Source organism: Marmota marmota, unplaced genomic scaffold (assembly GCF_001458135.2).
Source record: "Marmota marmota marmota unplaced genomic scaffold, marMar, whole genome shotgun sequence".
Lineage (NCBI taxonomy): Eukaryota > Metazoa > Chordata > Mammalia > Rodentia > Sciuridae > Marmota > Marmota marmota.
Genome location: NW_026000102.1, coordinates 6020493 through 6046895, shown reverse-complemented (window position 1 = coordinate 6046895; position 26403 = coordinate 6020493). Strand labels below are relative to the sequence as shown.

General features: G+C 56.5%; 1 protein-coding gene across 1 annotated transcript in view; it reads left to right on the top strand.

Annotated features, from left to right (window-relative positions):
• Window positions 1-25522, top strand: part of Ajap1 (adherens junctions associated protein 1) — a 66038-nt gene extending 40516 nt beyond the window's left edge. The window contains exons 3-6 of the mRNA XM_048783749.1: window positions 10290-10377; window positions 12390-12632; window positions 14356-14486; window positions 19150-25522. Coding sequence (XP_048639706.1) covers window positions 10290-10377; window positions 12390-12632; window positions 14356-14428 — 404 coding nt within the window. The 3' untranslated portion in view covers window positions 14429-14486; window positions 19150-25522. The remainder of the gene's footprint in view (window positions 1-10289; window positions 10378-12389; window positions 12633-14355; window positions 14487-19149) is intronic.
• The last annotated feature ends 881 nt before the right edge of the window (window positions 25523-26403 follow it).

Sequence of the window (26403 nt, the reverse complement as noted above, 5' to 3'; positions counted from 1 at the left end):
TCTGGGTTCCCCTGTGTCATTGGTGTCAAGGAAACAGCAAGATTTTAGAAAGAGCCCCAAACAAAAAGAGGAGACAGCCCCTGACTGTGGACACTGAGTGCCTTGGGCTTCCAAGGCCTGAGGCCTGAGGCCTTCTGTTTGTTTAGACCCAGTTTGAAGGGTCTGCTCTGGGCCTCCACCAGGACAATCACGTCCACCCAGCCTCTAGCCTCTGTGGAGACTCCACCAAGATCACAGCCAAGGCCGGAGCCACTCTGAGCACATACTTAGTGTGGGCTTCCACTCTGGACAGCTTCCCACCAGGGCATCTCCTGCCCACCAGAGCTGGCACCGTGCACTGTCTGCACAAGGGGACCAGTGAGATCACACGCCATGTGTCTGAGAGGGAGAGATAGCCTGGCGTGGGAGGCTGAGCCTCACCGCTTTTCAGGCACTGATTTGCTATTTATGGGCTAAATGTAGCCCCTTGGGACAGGGTGCTGGCTCTGCTGGACAGGTGCTGGATAGCTGCTGGACAGGTGCTGGCTCTGCAGCTGACAGGTGGACCCAGAGCTCTCCTGCCAGGCCCAGGCCCTCAAGCAGAGGTGCCATGACCACAGGAGGTCCTCTGCTGTCCAAGCGCTGGACGCTCTTGCCTGCCCTCTCTGGCATGGGGTGAGGCTGGCTTTCCTGCACACACCTTCAGAGCACCTTCAAGTGCTGCTGGGGCTTAAGTGAGAGAAGTGGGCCGCTCTGCTCTTAAACCAGATGAGCGATACGTCCAGCCCGTGTGTGCTCAGGACTGGAAAGTGCCCAGAAGTTTAGAATCTAATCCTCTCTCTGAGGGCCTCTGGGGTTCCCTTGGGACCTGCTGACCTTTCTGCTCCAGGAAGATGCTGCCTGTCAAGGACCTTCCTGATCCCCCCTCTACCCAGTCTTGGGAAGCAGGGCCAAGGCCAGGGGAGCATCTCCCTGAACCCCACCAGCTGCCAGGCACCAGCTGACCCGTGGGAGTCAGAGGAGCAGTGCAAGGGCTGGCTTCTGTTCATGACCCATTTTCAAGTCCATTTCTTTGAGCTCAGAAATGCCAAGCATTTCACTGTGTCCCTCGAAGTGTGGCCTCGCCAGCTGCACCCCCGGGAGGCCTGTGGTCATGCAGAGGGAGAGGCCCAGGATAAAGGTTTCCCAGCCCCTACAGTCACCCCACACCATAGTGCCCACCTGAATTCTGGGGTCCTCTAGGGCAGGGTCACAAACTTTTTCTTCAGGGGTCAGATGAGTGTTCTAGGCTGGTAGCCGAGTGGTCTGTGAAACCGCTGAGCTCCACCCTGCCGCAGGGGCTGCAGGAATAGCACGGAAATGAAAGAGCAGGGCCGAGTTCCAATAAAACTTTATTAACAACCTCAGGTAGTGGGCCAGCCCTCAGGCCTCACAGGGCCACCGTCAGAATGGGCATTTCATCACCTCCTTGGAGGATATGGGGGTGTGGCTCTAAAAACCAGTCCCAGAGCCACCCTGGGGGACACAGCTGCCCAATGAGGACCCCCCCATGCATCAGGGGGTGCAGAGCTGAAAGTCATCCTCTCCAAGGGACTGTGCAGGGAGGTGGTGAGGAGCCGGGCTCTGGAGGGGCCTGCTTGGGTTTGAGTCTCCCACGAGCTGTGTCTTATGTGCAGAAAAAAGATCAATCTGCCCTAAAATGTCCTTGCTCCAGGCTCCGGGGAGGCTGTCCCGCATGGTAAGAGTCTCTGTTTACCTGGGAGCCTTGGGCCAGGCCAGATAAAGGCCTTAGGCCTCGTTATATCCAGGTGGGCTGTGGAGGGCTGGACACCTAGGTCAGCCGTGCAGGTCTCAACCATCTCTGCATGTTAATCCCCAACAGCTGTGGCCACCGAGGCTCAGGTGAGCATCGGTCATTAGCAACACCCCATGCGGGTTGTCAGCGCTGCCCACAGCCCTCTGGAGGGCCATCAGAGCTCACCCCCTGCTCTCTCCTGGACCCAGCCCCATGCTCTTCTTCCCACGGCTGAATCTCGCCGGTGTGCTCCAGCTGCAAGAAGCTAGAATTCCGGGCTCCATGGCTTTTCTAAGCTCTACACGCGCCTCCAGCAATGTCTGGCCTGCGTTCTGCGCTGGGCCACCTTGAGGAGATCCCTGTGGCCCTCCCTGTGGTCTGCAGCCCCCGGTGGCGGTGACACCTGGCCCTGTGCCCTGAAGTCAGGGTCACTTTAGCTGCAGGAAGCCACTCTCCTGCGGCCTCTCCACCCTGCTCAGAAAGGAAGGCCTGGAGCAGAAAGGGGTGTGAAGGGGAGGGGGCAAGAGAGCGCTCAGATTTTGCAGGTTGAGGCCACAGAAGGTGTGAACAAGGGACACCCCTGACCCTGTCACCGGAGGCTGCTCGGCCTCAGCATGTTGACGGCGGCGCTCTGAAGCCTGCTCACCAGCCTCTTTGGCCTCCACCCACGGGATGCCGGCAGAACCACCCCAGCCCCAGTTCTGAATACCAAGTGTCTCCAGGCACTGCCACATGAGCCCCCAGTGAGGCCAGGGCTCCAGCTGGCCCTGGTTCTTGGTGGGTGGTCCCCCAAGGTCCCCTCTCGCTGGGCAGACCGCCCCATGAGATGTCAGCACAGCCTTCCCTCAGCGGTGCCTCCTCCCTGTGAGGGACCCTGTCCTCAGCTGGAGGGACCTCTGAGGAGTGGAGGCTAGTCTAGGCTTGATGCACCCCCTAGCTGGGGTCACCCTCGGTGGTCAGTTCTGTGAGTCCACCTGGCTGGGCTGAAAGACTCTGAGATCACTGGTAAAACAGTATTTCTGGGAGAGATCGGCCCTTGGACCAGTGGACTGAGCACAGACCCCCCTCCCCAGGCCTGGCGGGCATCGTTCAGTCAGTTGAAGACTCAGGCAGAGGAAGAAGGGACGTTCTCTGCCTGAGCTGGGACGCCCACATTCTCCTGCCTTTGGACTTCAAAGGTCTTGGTTCCTGGGTCTTCAGACTCTGGGACTCACAGCAGTGTCCACTCTCCTCCTGGGCCTGGGCTTCACACCATCAGATGTCTCCTTCTTAGCTCTTGTGACTGGACCAAACCACACCACTGGCTTTCCTGGCTGTCTAGCTTGCCGATGGCACCTAAGGGACTTCTTGGCTCCTGGAACCCCAAGAGCTAATGTCCTTAGTAGATCTCCTTTGAAATATGAATATGCATATCTGACATAATATGATATGATGTATCTCCTGCTTGTTGGGCTTCTCTGGAGAACTGTGACTATTATACTGAGCCCTTGGAAGCCTCTGCCAGGTAACTCAAACCAGCACACTTTTTGGTGTTCCTGCCATAGAAGCCAGTGGCCTTATTTTTCCTTGAAAACTTCAAAATTGGCATTTGGGGGTACACAGCGTCACCTCTCGCCTATCAGACTCAACCTTGCAAGATGGAGAGCCTTGCACTGAGTGACTGGAGATCTTTGTTCCCATCACTCAGGCAAGTGAGACCCTGTGTTGTAAAATAGGCTGCCAGAAGCACAGAACTGTCATCCATTTACCTTGGCAAATTCCAGAGCCATTGCTCCCGCCTCCATCCAAGCGTGACGGCCAAATGTGCCACCTACCTCCTCACGGGCTGGAAGGGAAAGCTCGCGGTGGCTTTGTTTTTGCAGTGGACGGTGGCCCGTGTTTGATCCGGCTCCTTTTAATAAGACCTCATTCAGACCCAGAGATGGATTACGAACTTCCACATCAATCTTCAGGGCCTGATCTTATTACAATCCACCACAAATATAACCATAAAAGCCCTATTGATTGATGCAGAGCTTGGTAATCCATCTGTCCCCATCCATTATTCTGGGTATAATTTTTCATTATCAGGATGGCAGCTGATTCCCAGCACATTAGTATACAGTGGCAATTACCAGGAGCAGAAAGAGCCCCTAAATTAGCAGGAGCAATAACACCTGTCAGGAAGGGGAGCGAGATCCACACACAGCGGGCTCCCGGCTCCAGGACCAGGTCTGCATTGCAAAGAGCTTCTCGATGGGATTCAGTGTGTCGACCTTGGAAGTGGAGAGGGGAGAGCTGGGTGCTTCTCCTCTCTTGGGACCGTGGCGAGTACGTGCCCTTTAGGTGACATCCCTGTCGGCCTGATCAGCCCTCCTGACAGCTGGCAGGAAGATGGCTCCCGAGCTGCCTGGCCAGGGTCAGTGGGCTTGGTGGACACATGTTCCTGCCTGTGTTATCTAGCGGCCTCCAGAGACTCACCAGAGTGTTCAAGGTGTGGATAGAGACGCCGTGGGAAAGGGCAGCCCTGGGCACTTCCTCCTGAGGACAGGCATGTGCAGAGCCGGAAAAGTCCTGTGGAGGGTCAGTGGGGTGGGGTCCTCTCCCTGCTAAGGATTCACAAGTGAAACACCTTTCCAAGATGCAGTTCTTTTTAACGCAAATGGAAAACATTGAGGGGGAGGTATGGCTGTAATATTCGGAGGGTCAGTGAAGGGATCAGACTGGCCAGTTTCTTCCTGAGTTGCCCCAAATCAGGAATCCTGTCTGTCTGATTTCTGCCGGGGGCCATCATGCGAAGCCGTCTGCTCTCAGGCTGCTTCATAAGGTCCAGCTCAGCGGGGTGAGGCCGCCACTGCCCCATGCTGTGGGCTGGGCCTAAGTTAAAGGCTGTCTTTGCAATCGTCTTGACAGCGGCCAGTGGAAATCCCAGCAGACAGTGGGTGGGTGGAGATGACCAGGAAGGTGCTAATCTTTCAAACCAAAAGACGGCAATTTGAGTCTCAGTGTTAATTGATCATGCAAAGCAGATTTGTAGTTCTATTTGATTTATAAGCAAGGCCACTTGGGCTATTCGTCTGACCTGGGGTCTGACACTGGGGTCTGTGGGCTGACGTGGCTGGGGTCTGTTCTTGTTCACACAGTTTTACTGGACACAGCCACACCCGTTGGCTGACATGTTGTCGGTGGCCTGCTTTGGCACCAGGACAGCAGCTGAGTAGCTGTGACAGCCTGCTGGGCTGGGCGTGGTGTGTATAAGTCGTGGGATTGGAGGTCCCCCCAGGGTGGTGGCGTGAAACTCTAAGAGGTGGCCCATGGGAGGTCCTGGTTCACTGGGGACCTGGGGCCTGTGGGGCCCTAGCCTCTCTGCCCTGGCTCCCAAAGCCGTCTGCTAGCACGCGTGTGCACCTCCCGTCACCATCTGCCGTGTGACCCAGCCTCCCAGACCTGAGCTCGGGCAGGGGCCATGACCTGGGACCTCTGGGCTGGTCAGCTCTCTGCCTCTGTGAAAGGGCGTGAGATGAACCTGGCGTGTGACAGGAGGGAAGCCTTACTTTGGCCACCGTCTTGGAGGTTTCCGTCCCGGCTGCCTGTCCCCCCTCGCTGTGGGAAGGTGGTGAGGCACAAGGTCACGTGAGGGGCGTGGGCAGAGCCACCTCCTCCCCTCGTGGCAGCTGGAGGCGCAGGGAGTGTGAGCTGAGGTCCCAACGGCTCCTTCAAGGGCACAGCCCAGCCCACTAATCTCCTTCCACTCGGTCTCCACCTCTGAAGGTTCCTCCAGCTCCCCATATACCAACAGCCGGGCACTAAGCCTTCTCAACATGAGACCCTAAGATCTAAACCAAGGGATGGCACCTTCCTTAGAAGGTCTAGAACAGGAGATCAGGGAATTGAATCCCAGCGGTGTTTCAACTAAACTTTCAAACTCTTTCAAAGATCCAAACCAAGAACAACCCAAACTGTGAGCTAAAAAATCCCTTTTGTCTTTCTACAGTTAGCTGTTTCAGGTATTTGGTTGTAGTACCGCCAAGCTGACTAACACAGAGACCATATTTCCTGTAAAGTCTGAAATACTTACTCTCCGGTCCTTTACGACAAAGTTGTCTGGGATCCACGTGAAGAAGTGAGGGACTCGACACTAATAAGGAAGGGGCTCCTGGCATTTAGAGAGGACCAAATGATTGGACAGATGATTTAGACAATAAACAACTTCTCACACCGTGCTCAGTTCTCTGACTAGCAACCAGCATTCCAGATAGGGAAAGGGATGATGAATCCTTTAGGGTTTTCCATATTCCAAACTGCTTCCTGCCAATATTATTAGGATCATGTTTCCAAAAAACCCGGTCTTTCTCTCCCCTCTCTGACCATAGGTAGGGTCTGTAGGTTCTTCTCATAGCTGTGGCATTTTATGCAGGAGCCCGTCAAAGCCCAGGTGTGAGACTTAGAAACACAAAGCTGGGTTTTTTGCAAGCAAAGTACATGAGGAGTGGGAAAGCCTTTATCTATACCAATCACAGACAAAGGTTGGCTGCGATGTGCTGGGCTGGGGTTTAGCTATTTGATTTTCTCAGTGACTCCAGAGCAGGCAACTGCCCTTCATCCTGGGTCTGCCAGGTGACCAGGAGAAAGTGCCCTTCCCTCTCCAGGCCTCGGCTCCTGGTTAGTCAGACGGGTATGAACAGCACAGGAGGAGGCTGGGCTCCGTGCACCACTGCGTGGAGCTCAGCGCGGAGAAGCGTCCACTCAAGAAGCCGAGCCGTTCATCATCCTGTTAGTCGTCCAGACCCTCTCCTCCGGCCATTAACCACACATTGCTTCCTCTCAATTTTAATTTGGGAAGTCCAAGGGGGAGAATTCACGTGGAAGGCGGGGGAAAGGCCTCCAGAACAAGACGACGTTGGAAATACCATCATCGTCTTTTGCTCCTGTTCCCCTGGTTTCTTTTTGGACTTCTCAGTTGTAAGTTCAATGATATGACATTCAGCGGCCGCTGCGAGATCCTATGCTAGGTATTGTGCATGCCCAAGGAAGGGAGCAGGTATAAAAATCAGGAAGATTTGGTCCTTTATAAGGAGCCCCCAGGTGCACAAGGGCCTCAGGCAAAGAGCTGGGCTTCTGTTCCGAGTGAGTGGTCACGAGGCGTCCGTGAGCCCGCTGCACCCTCCCCTGCTCTCGGTTTCTTTGATTCCTCAGAAGAGGAAAACCGATGCCTTCCCAGCTCACCCAGGAGATGGCAGGGCGTTAAACACTGAGGGTCCCGCTGCCTTTCTGAGAATTCCAGAGCCTTCCAGCCCCACGGGGACTCCACCCACCAAGAGCTCCCTTGGCAATCAGAGGTCAAGACACCGAGGTTCCCTCTCTGGCCCTGCAGAGGTTAGACAACGTGTGACGCACGCCATTCTCCCAGGGGACGCTCTGTGCCTCTGAGGGCCTGGCCTCTCCATCCGTCCGTCCGTCCTGCAGCTCCCTGTGGCTCGCCCTGCCCTCTTCACTCTGTGCTCTGCACGTGTTCAGTGTTGGCCGAGAGCATGGCAGCTTTAGACCAAGAAAGATCAAGTTCTTGTTGTGGGAATTGACACAAAACGGCTGAGAGACCCCGGGCACGGGCCTGGAGAAAGCTCTCCTCAAGGGCCTCCCTCGCAGGAGAGGGTGGGGCTAGCATTTGCCTCCGCGACGTAGAAGCTCCGGGAAGGAAGAGGAGCAGCCTCTGACATGGAGACAAGAGGAGGGAGCCCACCAGGGTGAGCAGACCCTTGGGCTAACTGCAAGGGAGTCAAGGTGGTGGGACACCTCTGCTCTCAGTGCGGCCTCGAAACAGCAGATCCCACGGAATGGGAGGAAGTCGCACCAGCTTCCCAGATGGCTTTCCCTTCCATAGTGGTGATGACGGTGTCTACCTTTGTGACTCGTACCAGGAATAAATGGGATAAGAACACACTTGACTGTTGATACAGCTCATTGAGCATGTCTGTGACCATCAGTACCTTTGCCTTCCACATCACCACCACCGTCATCACCACCATCACCATCACGATGACGGTGACGATGACAACGTTGATGATGTTGGTGACAGGATGACACTGATGATGAAGATGATAGGGATGATGATGGGGACAGGCATGATGATGATGTTAGTGAAATCACCATCTTTCTTTTCACATCACCTTCATCACCACCACCATCACCATCATCATCGCTATCGTCATCATCATCATCATCACAAACAATATCACCATTGCTGTCATCACCACTACCACCACCACCATCACTACCATCATCATCACCACCATCATCATCACCATCATCATCACCATCATCACCACCATCACCACCACCATCATCACCATCACCACCATCATCATCACCATCATCATCACCATCATCATCACCATCACAATCATCACCATCATCACCATCATCACCACCACCATCATCACCACCATCATCATCACCACCACCATCACCACCATCATCATCACCACCATCATCATCACCATCATCATCACCATCACAATCATCACCATCATCACCACCATCACCATCACCATCATCACCATCATCATCACCATCATCACCATCATCACCACCACCACCATCACCATCATCACCACCATCACCATCATCACCATCATCAGCACCACCACCATCACCATATCACCATCACCATCATCACCATCACCACCATCACCACCACCACCATCACCATCATCATCCTACCATCCTCATTATCATCACCATCACATCATCATCACCATCACCACCACCATTGCTGACACCATCACCATCATCATCCTACCATCACCATAATCCACACTGTCACCAGCAGGACCTCAGTTGCCATCCCCACCTTCCCTTTCCACACGTCAGCCTCCTCCTCATCCCAGGAAGCACAGACACAGGATGGGCTCGTCCTCTTCCTGGCAGCACGGCTGTGTCCTGGCGAGGCTGAGGGAGGGTGTGGACGGAGGGTAGGTGCACACTGAGCAGGCAACACCCTCCATGCTTGTCCCTTAAACGGCGTCCTTTCAACACTTCCTCTGCCCACAGGTCTTTGTCGGGTCTCAGGGAACCCGGTGGGGGAGCACTCACCTGGGTGCGGCTGAGCATGGTGCCTGCAGTGGACCTTAGCTTTCAGCCCCGCTGGCACACTGACCTGGCAGCCCTGGAGGGAGGGAAACTCACTCACCTGGAGGGTCACAGCAGGTGCCACAGATGGGGCACAGGTGTACGGAAGGCTGTGGGTCAGAACTAGCAGAGAATCCTGCAACTTCAAGAAGTGCCCAAGCAGCTATTCCCTAGGAGTGGGCATCATGGCTGAGAGGGTCACCACTGGCACCGTGTGACACACAGAAGGTGCACAGCAAACAGATGGTGAGCGGGTGCGTGGCAGATGAATGAACTGCGCCATGACACTCCAGTGTCAGCTGCTCGTTCCCTGGTGGTGCTTGTCCCGTGGGCTGGGAATGGGAATCCCTCCTGACAAACGGCAGTGGCCCCCACAGAGGGGGGAGGGGGGAGGCAGAGCTCGTTTTCCGGTCGTGCCAACTTTTAATTATTTATTAACAATTTCCCCCACGAGATGGTTCTCGGCAGAGAGGTAACATCTGTTTGTGAGGCTCTCTGGGAGGCCACCAGAGAGATCTCGACACTCTGCAATCTGCCCCACAGGAACACGCACAGGTGCTCTCAGCCCGCGCCCACCTGCTTGGTCAGGTGGGACAGGCAGCTCTCTGCAGAGTGGGCATTAAGATTGGGTGCCCCCTGGAGGCAGGGTGGGCACCCACAAGTTTGATCAGCGGGGCAGGAGGGCAGGCCTTTGTCCTCCAGCTCCCCAGATGTAGGTCTAGCCAACAGCAGAAGGACAGAGCCAGGGTGGTGGACCTTCAGATGGCCCTGGCCCAGCACTCGGACAGGAATGATCTTAGTGTCCATGTCCCAGGAAGGCTATGACAGATGTGGTTAGGAAGAATGGGCCTGGGGTGGGGGCCAGAGGCAGGAGCTGCTGCCAGCCTGCCCCTCTCCCTTGCCCCTTGCTCCTGTGGATGGGACACTGGGAGGAGGGAGAGGGAGGCCCTGTCTTCAGGCATGTGCCTGCATGGCCAGCAGACAGCTCCTGGCCAGGCTCTGGCTGTCCTGCTGCTGAAGCAGCCTGTTCTTCTGAGCCCACTGCCCACCTGCCTTCCTTCCCCCACCAGAGAGAGGGACAGGCAGGGAGGGCAGACTGTCTGTGTTCAGGTCCTGGGCCACCCTGGCCTTTTTGGGGTTAGACCAAACCTGTCCTCACCCCCACCATGCTCATGGGTGCAGAATTCAGGAGCAGAACTCAGGTGCAAGGCGGGGCAGGAGGTCCTCTGGGAAGGTCTCCTGGGGGCCCATCTGAAGCCAGTAAGAGCAGCAGGCCAAGGACACAGCCGCCTGGGGCCAGTCTTGGCTCAGGGCCTGCGAGCCCAGGCCAGGAGCGTCCCTTCCTGACCCAGGCGGGAGCAGCTGGGCGGGAGCCCCGGCGCGGCCCTGACGCTGTCTCCTCCTCCAGGTTTGGCTGTGCATCAGATCATCACCATCACCGTCTCCCTCATCATGGTCATCGCTGCCCTCATCACAACTCTTGTCTTAAAAAATTGGTAAGGCCTGGAAATGGGGGGCTGCGGGGTCCCCAGGGAGGTGTGCACAGCGAGGCGCTGACCTGTCGACTCCGGCTCGGAGGTGCAGCCTCTGTGTGGTTTTCCCGTTTGGGGAAGGACGGTCCACGCAGCCTGGCCTGGGCCCCTTGGCCGCCGGCTAGGCGGAGTCTGCTCCATGACGTGGCTTCCTTTGCAGCAGGAAGCCACGGGCTCAGCTTCCCAGGACACCTTTGCCCCCGTCCCCAGCTCTGCTCCTGGATCCCTGTGCACCTTGGGGTGCCCCCAGCACAATCTCTACTTCATCACCCCCAGGCCCTTCCCTGGAAAGGCAGGGACCACCCTACCTGCCCCACGGTCTGGGGTGGCCAGTGGCTGGCCAGCCTTGCCCAGCCCCTCCCCTGCCCCCTGGTAGCCACTGTTTCTGAAGCAGGTCACGCTTTGCCGCGGGCAGCCTGCCTTCACCTGTCCCTCCTGGAAAGTGGCCTACTTTGGGGCCAGCCTTACTGGGTACGCACACCTGACACACTCCTGAGCCACCCAGGGAGCTGCTGGGTGACCCTGCCGCCTGCAGCCACCCGCAGCCACGGTGCCTCCAGCTAGCTCAAGAGCTTCAGGTCCCCGTGGGGCAGCTGGCCCCAGGTCCGCCAGCCTGCAGACACGATGTGAAACAGACAGGGAGGCACTGGAGCAGGAGACCAGGCACCTACTGGTGGGGTCTGACAGAGGGGGGTGGGGCACAACCCAGGAGCCCCCCCCCCCCATGCCGGGTCTCCAGGCTGCCGCCTCCTGCAGCCAGCCCAGGGGCCCCACCTGTCCTCGGGGGCAGGAGACGAGGACAGCACCGGTTGTCCTGAAGCTTCTCAGGCAGGGCTGGCCCAGGCCGGGGTTAAAACCCCTGGATCAGATGGACGTCTAGCAGGACAAACCCCTCGGGCCCTCTTGGGAAGGGCATCATGCCCTCAAAGGGGACAGGGCATAGCGCCCTGTGGCAGGTGGCCCAGCCGTCCTCTCGGTTCTTAGACACCTGGTCTGCAGGAAGACGCCAGAGTCCCGGGAAAACCTCCCGGGGGGCGAGGGGCCATGACCAGGGGGCGAGGGCCATGACCAGGGGCCACCTCTGTGGCCTCGGCCTGGTGCTCACCTTCTCCTTTGGGGTGGGGAGGCCACTGCAGGAGGCAGAGGCAGGGAGTGAGTGGGACTTCCGGAAGACAGGGTCCCCTCCCACCCAGCGTGCCCCTCACTTCACACGGGCTCTGGGAATAAAAGGGGGACACGGGGAGACAGACTCCACAGGGGGTGTCCTTGGCTCCCCAAGCTACAGGAAGGTCCCCCAGCCACCCCCTCAACCTCCTCGCAAACTTGTCCTTAGAGGGCACCCAGGAGGCCACCGAGTGCCTGCCCATTGCATGCCTTCATGAACAAGGGCAGGAGTCCCCTGCTCAGCCTCAGTGGCCTCTGCAAGCCCCTGAGATCCAGAGAGAGGGATGAGGCCGAGGACGACAAGCCGGAGAGCCCCTGCAGACCCTGTCAGGGACGAAGGACACACCAGGCTCCTCTCTGGCTTGTGAATTGGTTGGGCTGAGGACGGGGAACCCCTCCTTATCAACTCTCCGTGGAGACTGTCACATGGTCCACCCCTGACTGGACCCCAGGGGTCCCCCGCCATCTGGCCCCCCCGGCAGCGAGCACCACCAGTTTGCATGCTGAGAGGTGCCTGTGGGACCCGGGGTCAGCTCCGTGGTCCGGTTGGCACCCTTCAGCCGAGCAAGGCCTGCAGCCCCCCCTCTCAGCCGACAGCGCTCCCTCAGCTAATGGCCATATTTGAAATTCAAATTTTGTATTTTAAAAAAGCGCTGATTGCTTGATGGTGGTTGATCTTTCTGAAGAGGCTGGGAATTACCATCTAATATTAAATGGCGTCTGCCTCGTGCCTGAGGGACGCTTCCACCTGCAGCGGGCGAGCGGCGGGTCGGGCCCTGCCTGCCCCCCACCCCGAGCCCTCTCTCTCCTAGCTGCGCCCAAAGCGGGAACACCCGGAGGAACAGCCACCAGCGCAAGATCAACCAGCAGGAGGAGAGCTGCCAGAACCTGACGGACTTCACCCCGGCCCGGGTGCCCAGCAGCATGGACATCTTCACGGCCTACAACGAGACGCTGCAGTGCTCCCACGAGTGTGTCAGGGCGTCCGTGCCCGTGTACACCGACGAGACGCTGCACCCCTCGGGGGAGTACAAGTCCACGTTCAATGGGAACCGGTAAGCTCGGTGTGGGCAGGTCCCACGCGCTGCTCCTGGGTCGGACCCTGGCGCTGGCTGTGGCCCCGCTGCAGCCCCTGGACAGGTCAGGTGGCCCTACAGACCACTGAGGGGCCAGCAACGCAGACAGCCACTTTGGCCAAACAAGAGGCAGGTGGTAGGTACCCATGGGCACGTCGCCTCCCCCAGGGAACAGCAGCATGGCGGGAATCCCCAGGTGTGGGCAGGGAAAGGTGCCGCGGGCTCCCCTGCGTTCTCTGCTACATGGGGCAGGCAGTGCCCGTAACCCCGGGGTTCAAAGCCAGCCATGCAGCTGTCCCTCCCGAGGATGGACACGTTAGACTTGGCCCTGCCCAGAGTCAGGGTCTCTGCGACCCGGCAGTAAGCATCAGCAGCACGTGGGGCAGAAACACCAGATGCCAATCAGAGTCCAGACGCGGCTTATTAAATGCTCTTTTTATCATTCCCGTGCCATCCCTCAAAGAAGACACCCTCCTCCGGCCACCCCTGGGGTGTTGGAGAAACCCTGAGTCAGCTTCTCAAGGTTTGTCCAGAATTAAATTAAAATATCAATCAGCTATTTTTTTAAAGTGAGCAGCCCTCGTGCATCATTTTGTAAATTCAAAAAGAAAAGTACCCAACAACTTACAGACTTCAGGGAGAAGGGAGCAGGCTCCAGGCTGCCCTGAGGGTCCCCGCCCCCAGCACTCCTGAGAGTTCACCCAGGAGCCTCACCTGGGGTGGCCTTGGGGAAAGGTGGAGAAGCCACCTGCCCTGTCTCTGATTTGCTGGGGGACAGGGAGGCAGGGCCTTGGCAATCAAGGGCTGCCAGGGCCACCTCTGGTGTTGGCGGTACTGTGGCCATTTCTAGTGTCCGCGGTTCCGTGGGCTCCCGATGCTGCAGTGGGGACTTGCTGAAGTAGCTTTGAGGCGCCTCCTTCCCACCCAGGGAGCCCAGCCCTGCACAGAGGACTCAGAGCCGCCGCTCTGAAACACTTTGCTCTCACGCGTGGACGTCGGGGGAGTTCACTGGGGACACCCTGGCCTTCCAGGGAACTGTGCTCACAAAGAACCAGCAGAGAGGTTTTCAGGACGTCCCACGGAAAGCGCAAGCACTGGCTTGGCTGAGTCCTGGCCCAGCACCCATGCTCCGGCCTCTGGGGAGGGGACTTGCTTTGGGCAGGGGCTGGTTTTTCAGTGCTGTTCCCCTGCATGCTTGAGTCCGAGGGCGGGGTCAGCACAGCGGCGCGCTCACGCCCTGCCTAGAGGCCCGGCTGGAATGGGTTCTGGCGTTTGGCCCAAGGTGCTCTCTGCTGGATGTCACTGGCCTTGGGACACAGTGGCCTGGACTCCAAGGTGATGAAATCAGGAGCCACTGCACAAGGCCCTCCTGCTCAGTGCGGCACATCGAATCCCTGCCTCAGAGACACAGGCCCGAGCTCTAGGCTCACCCTGGCAATTCCAAAACTGAAATCTGGGGAGAGCCTGAGTGTGGGGCGCCAGCCTTCCAGGCCCACGCCAGAGTGTGCGCACCGGGGCCTGTGTGCGGCAGCCCTCCAGGCCGGAAGGAAGTGTCGGTGAGTGTAGACCTCTCCCTGCCCCGAGACGGGGGCGTCCCTTCCTGAGCAAGGCCAGAGGCCCCTTACACATGGCTTCTCAGAATCCACCTGGGGACACAGAATCCTGTAGAGGACATTCACACCCATCCCTCTGCTCTCCACAGGTCCTCCTCTGCTGACCGGCATCTCATCCCTGTGGCCTTTGTGTCTGAGAAATGGTTTGAAATCTCCTGCTGACTGGCGGAAGGCTTTTTTACCTCCTGGGGGCAGGGCGGACGCCACGTGTCTGCTTCAGGTTTGTTCCTCTCTTTGCTCTTGGCGTGTTCTCCCCTCCCCACTACCGCCCGCCCTCTCCCTGTCCGGACTTTGGGATAATTGGGGGTCCTTTTCCTGGGAGTGGCTTTCCCATGAATGCAAACCCACCTGCTGTCAGGTTCCCTGAATGCAATCCACAGGGTGGTCTCTAAGTGCTTGGTTAGGTAGGTCCTGGGTCCCCAGGAGCAGCCCAGACCCGGGCAGGCTCCAGGAGCAAGGTGGCTTGTGTCTCTCCAGCCTTCCTAAGAGGGCCACCCAAGCAGGCCTGCGTGGCAGGGAAACCCGCTCTGCCGGTTCTCGTTTTCCCCAACAGGAAGAGATTAGGGCCACCGCTGCGTGGGCAGGCATGGCACCCCCGGCACAGGACTTCACCTGGGAGAGGGCGGGAGGCGGAATGAAAATACAATTTTGAAATATAAAAATAAGAGATAAGAAAGAGCATGATAAAGCAAGAAAGTGAAGAGTTGAGGCCTCTACTAATATGAAGCCAGGGACAGCACCAAACCAGGATGATGAGTCTTCCACGCTCTGCTGGGTAGGGACATTTCGTTGGCTTTTAGCGATATTAACGTGGATGCTGACGTTAAATTGCTTTCTTCTGTCTGGATCTCTGAGCGTGGGGCTGCCGGGGAGAGAGTGTCCACAAGCACAGGCCGCAGGCGTGCACCCAGCCAGGGGGTCTGCTTTGTTCTACTGTGTTCTCTGCGGTGTCAGGCTTGCTGGGGACCCTCACCCGCCCTCGGCACACGCTCCTCCAGACCAGGCCTCAGTGCCTTCCAAGAGGAGGAGCCTGTTCCCAGGAGCCGCTGCCCCGCATTTGACAGCAATCTCTGTGCTTGTCCCTCTCCTTTCCCATGAGACAGCCAGTGGGAAAGGCAGTGGCCAGAGTGAGGCCAAGAGCCACCAGGCCCCCAGGCTTTGGCTTTCAGCACTTGGCTGGGGCCGAGGGGCGGGCTGCAGGCAGAGCAGGAATGAAGTGGTGGGTTCCTAATCCCAGTGCTAATGAAGCCCAAATCAAATCTCCAGCCCTCACTCCCTGTCCTGAAGCCAGGCTGCTCTGCCCACAGGCCAGCAGAGTAATTAGATCAGACTGAAACAAGCCTCCTGCGCAGGGCGGGCGGCCGCCCAGCCCCACGTCAGGCAGCAGCGCGGGCATGCGCGTCCTCTGAAGCAACAGTGGGCCTTTGTCTGCTCAACGTGCCTCCCTTTGTTGGGGCTGCAGTCAGCCACCTTTGGTGACCTGACCGAGCTAGCAACAGGGCGCTGCTTGTTGGCAGTGGAGGCCCCAGCACCCTGGTGAGGTATCAGCAGGTCCCAGGGCCAGATGGGCACCAGCGTCCCTCGCAGCTTGAAGGCGGCTTGGATGGACATGCTGGGCCTGCATGTCGCAGGCCTCTCTCTGCTCCCCTCTCCCAGGAGCCGTGGCCCTCAGACTGCAGGCCGCACACCTCTGCTCCAGGTGGCCTCCTCAGGGGGAGGCTCCCTAATCTGTGTGCTCTGATGGCGGCCCACTACTGGGCACAAGGACTCCCTCGCTCCTCCCAGGAGTCCCACTCTCAAGGCAGAGGGAGGCTAAGTGCCTTGGCCAGGGTCAGTTAGGTTGTCAGTGCAGGGACAGGATCACCCCTAGCTGCCTGTTCCAGAGCTGCACCCTGCCCACCCGTCCAAAGGCCCTGCTTCCCAAGCCCCCTGCAGGGTGACCAAGCCCTCCCACTGGCATGGGCCTCTGTGCCTGCTCCCCCCAGCCAGCCCCAGCTGGCTAGATCAGGGACTGGGGCTCCATAGGCCCAGCTCTGCAGGCGGAGGCCAGCTCCTGAGCATCCAGAGGCCTGACCTGGGGCACTTCCTGGGTCCAGGAGCCTGCAGCCACAGCACACCACTTTTACAAAAACACGAAATTGAGGGGATGGAGCGGACTTGTACTTACTCCTCTACTCTAGAAACCCCTCTACAGGGATCCGCTGTCCCCTTAGCACCACCAACAGCACTGGTGAGCTCTCTTGGCACAGAGGGCATGAGATGGGGTGCCCCAGACGGGCCCCTGGGCACCCGCTTCCCCACTCTGCCCCAGGAGCTGTTTCAGGACCACCCCCGCTGACATGAAAGATGTCCCTGTACAAGCATCTTGAGCCCCTCCCTGTGGGTCTTGGAGGGGACATCATTGAGTTGAGGAGAGCCAGGCGCCCTGGAGACTCAATCTGAGTTGGCTGAGCTCAGCCTCCACGTCAGCCACACAAAGGCCTCGTTCGCTCCTGGTGACGTTCTGTGGACGTGGACAGGGAGGGCTGGGCAGGCAACCTTGTTAGTCCTCGATGAATGCCTAAAGGTCCCATCTCTGCATGGTGACAGATCCCATCTCTATTTGGTGACGAACCATTCATCTCTTGCTGGGATGAATGTGTTGAGATTCTAAAAACCCACGAGTAACTGGGCATGAGCATGGAGCAGAGAACAGCCAGAGAGGCCTCTCAGATTTGCTGGGCTACTTACTGTCCCTTAAACAAGTAGCAATTAATACTAGAGCATTAAATTAGGTTTAGTTTAATGTGGAGGTATTCACCTCTTGCGTAGCCATTAAGACACTCTGAATGCATCTCTAGTGGAGAGGTGGCCGTTTGCAATCCTCCTTACCAGTCCTCACCTTCTCACGCCCACCCGCACACACAGGGGACCCAGCTGTGCCCTCCAGGCAGGTTGTCTGCAGCACCGAGGCTCATGGGCAGATGTGGCCCACTTCCCTGGGCTTAGCCCCTGGTAGGCTCTAGATGACTCTTGCCTCATACCTCTTCTGCAGTGGGGCAGATAGTTCTGGACACAGAGGAATGTGCCTGGTCTTCCTTGTTCCACGGAAGGGACCTTAGACCCACACCTGTCATTGGCCCGTGGGCTCTATCCTGCCATTTTTCCTAGACCAGGTAAATTTGACAACACCTCATTAGAGTTCCTCCATCTCTTCCCATTTGCCAAAGCCACTTCATCTTAAATGTAGCCTCAAAAGCCATAAGGGCTCTTGAATCCGGAGCAAGTGAGAAATAAATCACTGTTTTATTATTTTCAAAAATACATTGAAGGCGTTGCAAATAAAAAAGTAAGAAATGCACCTGAGCCTTCCCACATTATTACTTTTTTTTTTTTAATGCATTGATAGAGTATCTAGCTTTTGTAATTCCAAGGAACACTTTCTTTTAAAGCAAGAACCGGGGCCTTCTGGACACTGTGCTCTCTGAAATCCGGCACCAAGAACACCCTGTGGGGTGGGGAAGAAACCGACTAGTGGCTACTGGGCCCAGAGGGGACCTGGCTGCAGACAGCTTGTTCTCTTTGTTTTACAAAAGCAGATGCTAAGCATCAAACCCAGGAGCCCCCGGGGACATTCACAGCCCAAGTCTCCTCTCAGGCAGCAGAGGGCAGAAGTCATCCCAGATCTTGATCCCGGGGATGGTGACGCACCAGCTTCTCTGCCTTCGCCTAACTTTTTCCAGCCTGGGGGTCCAGGGCCACCTCCTGCATCTTTTCCACCAACCTGGGCTCCGCCTCCTTCTCCAGGCTTAGTGCCCCTGAGGCTTTTGTACTGAGACTTTGGAACAGAAAAATCAAAGCCCTCCCCCTGGGCCAAAGTTGAAGCAGCAGGATTGGTCAGGAACTGAGTGCATGCCTGCAGGTGCCCTAGCAGCCTGGGCTCCCCTTCCTTGGCCTGATGCTAGTACCTGCCCCTGCTTGCAGGGGACCCCCCACATCTGCAAGGAGCCAACACTGGACTTAAAATGGCCATTATAGATGCAGGGTTGAAGCCACCTCTCTCTTCTCTCTAAATTTACCTGGAGACACTGGGGTGGAGAGAGATGCTGTCGAGCGGCTATCACCAATGTCCATCTCCCCAGGCCCCTCCCCAGCCCTGGGTACCCGGTCTGCTGACCTTCTATGAATATGACAATTCCAGGTCCCTCACATGAGCTGGAATCATGCAATATATATATTTTTTTAAACTTTCAAAAAAAATTCAGATGAAGGTAGGCCTGCCAGAGGAATATCTCTCTGTGTTAAATTACTTCATTTTTTTGAAACCCTTCCCTCTCCCAAATCTTGGAAATACGAAGGAGAGGGTAGGGGACCTAGGCAGAGCAAGCCTCCAAGAGGGCTCCAGTGCTAGACTAAAGGGGACACCAGACCACTGCAGGGGGACAGTCCACAGGGCTGAGTGGCCTCTGCACTGTGGGCCGCATGGAGCTGCCCATATGTGGTTGGGAGGTAGCAGGCTGGGTGAGGGCCGCCATTCACCTCGGCTCGCTGGTCAGAGCTGGACGGGGAGTGACCGCGGGGTGGGTGCACCCAGGCCCACTAACGGCACGCCTGGGTGCAGTGCCCGTGGGTCAGTGGAGGAGGTGGGCCCAGCCCCTCTTAGGAAGCAGGCCTGTGTGGACGGCAGCAGCGAACACAAGCGTTGGGCACGTGTCACAGCTCCGGGGCTCCAAGCACTTGCTCCCATTCCTGGTGGCTGACTTCAAGAGAACCTTGGTGTTCTGTGGCCACTGAGTGTCTGTGGACGGACCAGAGCCCCTGGGCTGGGTGTGTGGCGGGGTCCCCTGGGCCTCCTGTGCCTGGGCCTGCTGCCATTTAACCTCTTCTGTGTTCTTCCCACCCAGGATTCCGTTGGTGAACCTGTAAAAACAAAACAAACAAAAACACAAAACCTAAAACTAAACTCTCCGAGGGGGAGGTCCCCGCACCTCCCACTTCTGTTTGCCGGTGGGAAAAGCCGCAGCAGGACGCTCTAGGCCAAATCTATTTTTGTAAAAATTGCTCACGCCTATGGGTGACTGCCTTCTTCCAGAGTTTTCTTTGGAGAACAGAAAGAAGAAATGCAAGAAGGGGGACCGGAGACAGAGGGAGGCCAAGAGGAAAGGACAGGAGGCCACCAAAGCCTGGGATTTGTACCACGATTCTGAACCTGTGCCAATAATACCATTATGTGCCATGTACTGACCGAGAGCCTCGGCCCAGAGCCGGAGCCGAGCAGATCACGTGTCGAAATCTTACAGAAAACAGGGGTGGGGTTCTCTTCCGATAGAGTCACTATTTCTGGTTAATATACATATATAAATATATAAATACCAACAGACACACACACACACACGCACAAACACACACACACACACTTTTTTGTACTGTAGCAATTTTTGAAGACCTTCAATGTTCCTTTTTAAAAAAATTTGTGTTATAGGTTACAAAATCCAATTTATTTAACATGCTTAGTACGAACAGAATAAACTGGTATTTTCTACTCTGGCAACCTCACAGGCATAGCGCGTACACACACACACACACACACACACACCCCTGCACACACACTCACACACGCATATATATGCCTATATTGGAAATACAGTTCCACAGGTGAGCATAGTCTTCATTCTTCCTGGTGACCTGGTATTTCATGCATCCTGGGGGACAGCCTCGGCCCAGGCAACGAGGCCCTTAGTGACATAGATACTTGCTGAGTGCCACCAACGTGTGATTTGTCATCTTGGGCCAGAATTAAGAACACCACGGTTTTCTATACATATGTACACACCTGTGCACCCATGTTCCCCTCTGCATTCAGTTGTTGGAAGATGCGATCTAACGGCTGCGCGCACATATGTGTGGCTGGCTGCCGAGAAGGGGCCTGGCCCCAGGCTGGGTGGGCGGTGGGTTCCTGGACATTTGTGTTATACAGCATAGACTGAATTAAAGAAATTTTCCAGTTCCAAACAGCAGAAGCATACATCCTTCCAGGTGTGCGCGCGCACGTCGGGGCCACACGCAAGTGCTCGGGCCCCAGTCTGGGGAGGAAAAGCAGCATGGAGAGAGGGTGCCCAGCACGTTCTGAGTGTCCCCCCACGCCTTGGTGGGCAGGCGCTGCTGCTTTTACTTGGGCCCAGGGTGACTGTGAAGGTCAGTGGGGACCAGGGCAAGTCGCCGCAGCCAGTGTTGCGTTTCCTGGTCAACAACCCCAGCAGGCCCCTTCCCAGGGACACGGGTCCAGGCTGGGGCCTGGTGACAGAGAAGGCCCCCCACCTAGAAATACGGCTCCCTGAGCCCCATGTGCTGTTCGTAGGCACTTGGTGAGGGACCTGGGGATCCATCTCCTGGCCCCACGTCCTGCCTTAAAGGAAGAAGCCCAAGATCAGATTTGAGGGTCATTCTCCAAAGGATGAGTTTCCTGTGTGGCCAGCGTGACCTCCATCTCACTAGTAGAATGTGTGACCAGACTGAGGGACCTTTAAAGGCCAGAGAGACGGCAGTGCTTGTGCCACACCCCGTCCCCAGCTAGTAGGGGACTCAGTCTCCCTCTGAGACACCCTGAAGCATGTGGATATGGAAGCTGTCCCTGGAGGGAAAGGGAAAGGGCTCCTGCACCACGTCCTCCCGCAGGCCACACCCACGCACGGCTCAGAACCAGGGAAGTGGTTCTTTTGGTTTTTGGTCTTTGTTTTGTCCTTTTCCTTGAAGATTTGGCACTTGCCAAGACATGGCCAGCATCTGCCCCTGGCCCTTGGCTGTCCTGGGTTCCTGAGACTCAGACTCGCCTGCATGGCATCTGTGTAGTGTCACCTGTACCCTGGAGCCCCTCTCTCCCTGCAGGTGGGTGCCGGGCCTCCCTTGCTCTAGGCGAACACAGCTCTGTGTGAGCACACCGCAAGGGCTGGCAGCTGGCCAGAGGCGGCCCAGCTGGACTTGGGTGTTCTGAGTGCCAGGGAGCCCAGTCAGGAGGCTGACCCTCCCCACACCCTGCAGCAGCCTGTTGGCGTGGGCTCAGGGCAGGGCTGCGAGTTCCCCCCAGGGATGAGCCCAGAAAAGCAAAGATGGCCCAGTGCACACCAGTCTAGAGAGTCCATGCTACTCCAGCAACACTCCCTGGGCACCGTGTCCCGGTGCAGGAGGGAGGGAATGCAGAGATGTCCACTGTTAGGTGCTTGCCACACCCCTCCGACCCCGGGAACATCTGTGGCCTTGGGGATGGCACCGGGAAGGGCTCAGCCCACCGCAGTGAGGGATGCCCAGCTGCAGCTCAGGGTGCGCTGCATCAGGCCAGGTGCAGGCTCAGCACTCGTCCACCAGTGGACACCCCAAGCCCCAGGCCTTGCCTTTTCTGTGGCTTTTTTCCTCATAAGAAGTGTCCAAGAGAGGGTGACACAGTTTGGTGAGGTCCCCAGATTTTTGTCTATTCCCCTGTGTACCTTTGGCTTCCCTGTCACAAGTCCCCGAGGCAGCATGCTGGCCAGTGTCCATTGGCCACCTGTTGACCCTTTAAGTTTTTGAAACAGTCGGTTTGGCTCTTGAGAGATATCTGCTCTTTCCTGAAGGCTTGGTCACTTTACATGCCTGATGTCACTTTTATCTGGCTGGGATATGAATGTAATGGCTTTTGTTTCTGAGCTTTGAGTGTGAAAGGGGAGCGTCCTGAGCCTTCCTCACTGGGCCTGGCTCCAGCAAAGTCCAAGGTAAGGCCAAGCCGTGTGCCTGCCCACGCCCTTCCATCTCAGCCCTCCGGGGCTCTGTGTGGACTTGTGGAGACCGGGGTAGGGGCTGTAAGGGTTCCCACTCAGGGTGGGCGTTGCACAGAAAGGACACACCCTCGGATTCCTGCTTCTGGCCCTCCCCAGGCTTGGGTCTGAGCAGATTCCTCCTGCGGCCTTCAGTGCCCAGGCACCTCTGTCCTTCCTGAAGCATTTCACACTCAAACTGAGACTCACCAGAACCTCTCCCACTCTGAATTGCACCACCAGGAAACCAGCCATCGCCACTGTGCTTTCTCCATCTTGCATTCATCTTTCTTCTCTCCTCACAGCCATGTTCTGACATCAGGCAGAACCTTCCTTACGGGTTTTGATATTTAGGCATTTTGTGCGTAGATGTCCGATCTGGCAGCAGGGTCATAAAATGAGCACATCACTGTGGACTGTCTCTGCTTTGACTCTCTTGCCCATGGAGAGAGATTCCATCCTTTCAGCTTCTTCCAGATGGTCCAGAATCTTCCAAAGCTGAGAAAGCTGAGCTGACTCCAGTGTCTTGGAAGACAAAGTAGGGAAACAGCCCTGAGTCTGGGATCCCAGTAGCAGCAGTCAGGCTGCATCTTCCCAGTGGTTCATTCCAAAATGGCGCCAGGACCTACCTTTCCCTTCTCCCTCGGTCGCCATCATCCCCCTCTTTCATCGGGGAGATCTCAGCATCATGGAGCCTGATGCTCCACTGGGTTATTCTCCTCCCGTTTTCCGCAAACACATCCCTCCAGTATGATGGAAAAAGCGCCCAGACTCCTGACTCCTGGAGCCATTCTTGCTTAGTTGGTGAGCTCTTTAACAAGACGCCGCTCACACCAGCAGATGGAAGGGAGGCGGCTCTTCCAGACTCACCATAATTGGCCCATTGTGCGTCCATCCGCTTATTCACAAGAACTCCTTGTTCGCCATGGTGGCCATATGGCTGGGAGCAAGAGGAGCAAAGTCCTGCCCTTGGAGGTGCATTCTACCATGGGAGGAGCAGATACTTAGCAAAGAAGCACACAAAATAGTTTTGAGAGAAAGAAAAGAGGCAGAGGGACAGCAGAGCAGCCAGGGGGAGCAGGTGTCTGTACGTCCTCCTGCCATCCGTCCCCTGGGGAATCATCACTAGCTCACTGAAGGACAGTGTGGGGTTGGAGGGGCAAGAAGAGAGCCCATGCTTACCTCTTGGATAAGAATACAGTGCACGGCTGAGGGTAGGACGTCCATCATCACCACGGCTCTGCCTGGCTTCGCACCAAGGCCCTCGCGCCTTGCAGCCAGGCAGCCAGGTGGTCCTCCAGGGGAAACAGGCAGGGCCAGACCCTGAGGCTGTCCAGGTGATGAACTTGCCCCGTCTGAGTGCTGTCTGCCCTGGACCCTCCTCATGCTCATTCCACCTGCCAAATCAGGTCAGCGGGTCTCAAGGAGGACGGGGTTTTTGGCCAACAGAGCCAGCCAGAGGCAGCCATCTTTTCTGGTACCGGAAAGCAGCTGCCTTTTCAAAAATTCCTCCCAACACAGAGCACACTCCCTTCATCCTTCTTAAACAACATCTGCTTTTAAGTGAGCAGTTATTCCAAAACAGGCCATGATTCATGTAATTTTGGAATGGTTACTTCGGTGCAGTTTGTCAATTTGTTCTGCCCTCCTGCTTTCTGATTGTTTGTTTGTTTTCCAATGTAAACAGCACAGCCCACATAAATGAGCCAGGCTCTCGTTGTCGGAGACTCTCTGCGCACTCTTCCCACTATCTCCACGTTGATGCTCTGTGAGGAAGACAGGCTCCTTCACTCTGAGCCAAGTTAGTGCGTCAGTTACTCTCCACATCATCTGTGGGGCTCCCCAAGAGGCCTTGAATGATTGTTTGGCACTTAGAATACACCACCAGCCTTTCCTTCCAAGGAGTGTGAAGTTGGTTGTGCTCGGTTTCTCCTGATTTCTGGTTTAGAGCTCAGGTTTGGGTGTAAGGAGCGAGTAGAGAGGTTTAGGGGGAGCGTGGCTCTGTTCCCCATCCCTGGCCATCCAGCAGAAGTGTAGGCTTCTGCCCTCCAGCCATTGCCAGATCCCAGTCAGCCAGCACGCAGGGGCCAGGCTGCAGAGTTCAGGGCGGTCACTGTGTGGCCAGGTGGTCCCGAGCCAGGAATCTCTGCACAGCTCACGGAAGTCGTGATTGTCACTTTGTCAGGGGCTGGGCAGCCTCTGCCTACCCGGAGACCAGAACAGCCAGGCCAAAGTGTGCTGCGGTCTGTCACAGGGTGTAGACCTGGTGGCTACAGCCAACTGAGGAAGCTGGGTGCACCTTGGCAGCCAGGTGTGGAACCAGCCGGGAGCCTCCCCGGGCTCTTCAGAGCAATGGCGGGTGGACACAGGGCTGGGCTTCTCTCCATGGGTTGCCCTACGCACCTGAGATAGATCCACAGTCCAGCTGTGAGCACACGGCCGCAGCCAGTTGTGAAGACAACCCAGGAGAGTGGTCAGCTCGTGTTAATGCAGCCCGTGTTGGTGCTGGGAGTGTGACGTCAATCCTCCCAGCAGTTCCACTGCCCTGTCCTCCTGACAAGAGTCCTCTCGACTGAACCCATAACTGAGTCCTACTGGGCCACCCTGGCGTAAGGCACAGTATAAGTGCGGCCAGCTTGTGCATCTAGGCCACTTGGGGTGGAGAGAGCGAGACGTGGGGCAGGGGACACAGGGGCAGCAGCTGTGGCGTCTCCTCTGTAGGTTGGAATCAGAAGGCACACGGGCCACGAACTGTATTCCATCAACTGGGCTCCTGTGCTGAGCCCGGGGAGTGGCTGAGCCTCCCCGAGGGCTGCAGTGGCTCTTGTCAGCCAGTCTCTTGAATCACACAGCCCAACGTCGGCTCCGTAGCAGGCGTGCATGCAAACAGCATCGGGGTGTAGGACATTCTCCTTTATAAGTAAATGAGTTTTGTCTCCGGTGGGTTTTCCGGTGGAATGTCCTGGAGACTAGCATTCCTGTGTCGAACTGAACACCCAAGACAACTCCCTGGAAGCTCGGTCCTGATGCAGGTGAAACCCAGCCGGTCACCTGGCTGCTTAGCTTTTGCCAGATTTTTGAAATTCTGCAATAAAAATCTGTAGTGGCGATGCTTATAGCTTTGTTGGCAGATGTCAGATAACGGGAAAATTATCGCTTCCAGAGACTCAGGGATAGCTTTAGCCACAAAAGAAGCAAGAACACTCTGTAGTCCTGAGTTCTGTTTGAGTACCATTATGTCCCGTGAAGACTTGTAGCCACTAGAAATCTAGAATAGGTGGCATTTTGAGAGATCTGTGTATAATTGGCCCCAATCATCGTGTGGGGAACTGAAGGCACCAAAACGTTCCACCATCCCGAGGCCACAGTCCCACTCCTGATGGAATCCTCCCAGCCTTCTCCATTCTTCATCCTAAACCAACAGGGGCGATCTCAAACCCACTGTGGCTCGCCATCCCCACCTCCAACCTTTGGAGGATGATCTGGGGATGGAAGGAGAAGGGGTGACGTTCTGGTCTTTGGAAAGCCATGTGCGACACAGTGGCAAGCCAAGAGCATTGCTTGACAGGGTTTCTAGATCCTGGCAGCCACCACGTCCAGAAGGAACCCATTTCCTCTGTCCCCAAAGTCTCTGCTGGGTGGGATTCCCCTGCATCATTTCTCTTGGGTGCCTGTGGATGCCTAATATCAGGTTATCGGGCCACCTACGACGTATGGTCACAAAGCAACAGGGGTGCTTTTTCTTGGGTGTGCAAGTCCACATGACCCTAGAAAGTTCTGGGAGTGGGCTCCCTGTGGTGCTCCTGGATGTGGTGTCACATCCACCTGCAAGCACGATCCTCCCAGTCAGGAGCCTGGAAGACAAGGAGGGCTGCTGGGTTGGACACACCGGCGTGCAGGACAGGTCAGGCATTTGGCCCGCCCTCCTTGGGCTGGGCTCCCAGGACCTGCAGACGTGTTTTCTGGGATTTGTGGTGTCACAGTTGGGTGACCTCCCGTGAAGCCAGGGAGTGAGAGGCTCTGGAAAAGTTCTACCGAGTGTTGATGACTTTGAGCCTTAAAGTTGAACTTCCAACCTGGGTGACACATAGGTTCAGTGTCACATGTCCCAGTGGTCAGTGTGAAGACAGAGGACTCAGTCTGTGGCACATGGAAGAGGGGCGTGAAAGGGAAAGGTGGAGATTTTACACATTTTGATAGAAAACACTATGTTTTGGTGAAAATCTGAAAGTTGTTTTCTTAAAAAACTAGAGAGTTTTGCTTTTTGATTTTCCTCATTTTCTGGTGGCCCCCTTAGGACCGTTTATTTCTCTAACTTTCCTCAACAAACACGATGGCGGGTATTGGGTCTAGGGCAGGGTTGCCCTCCAG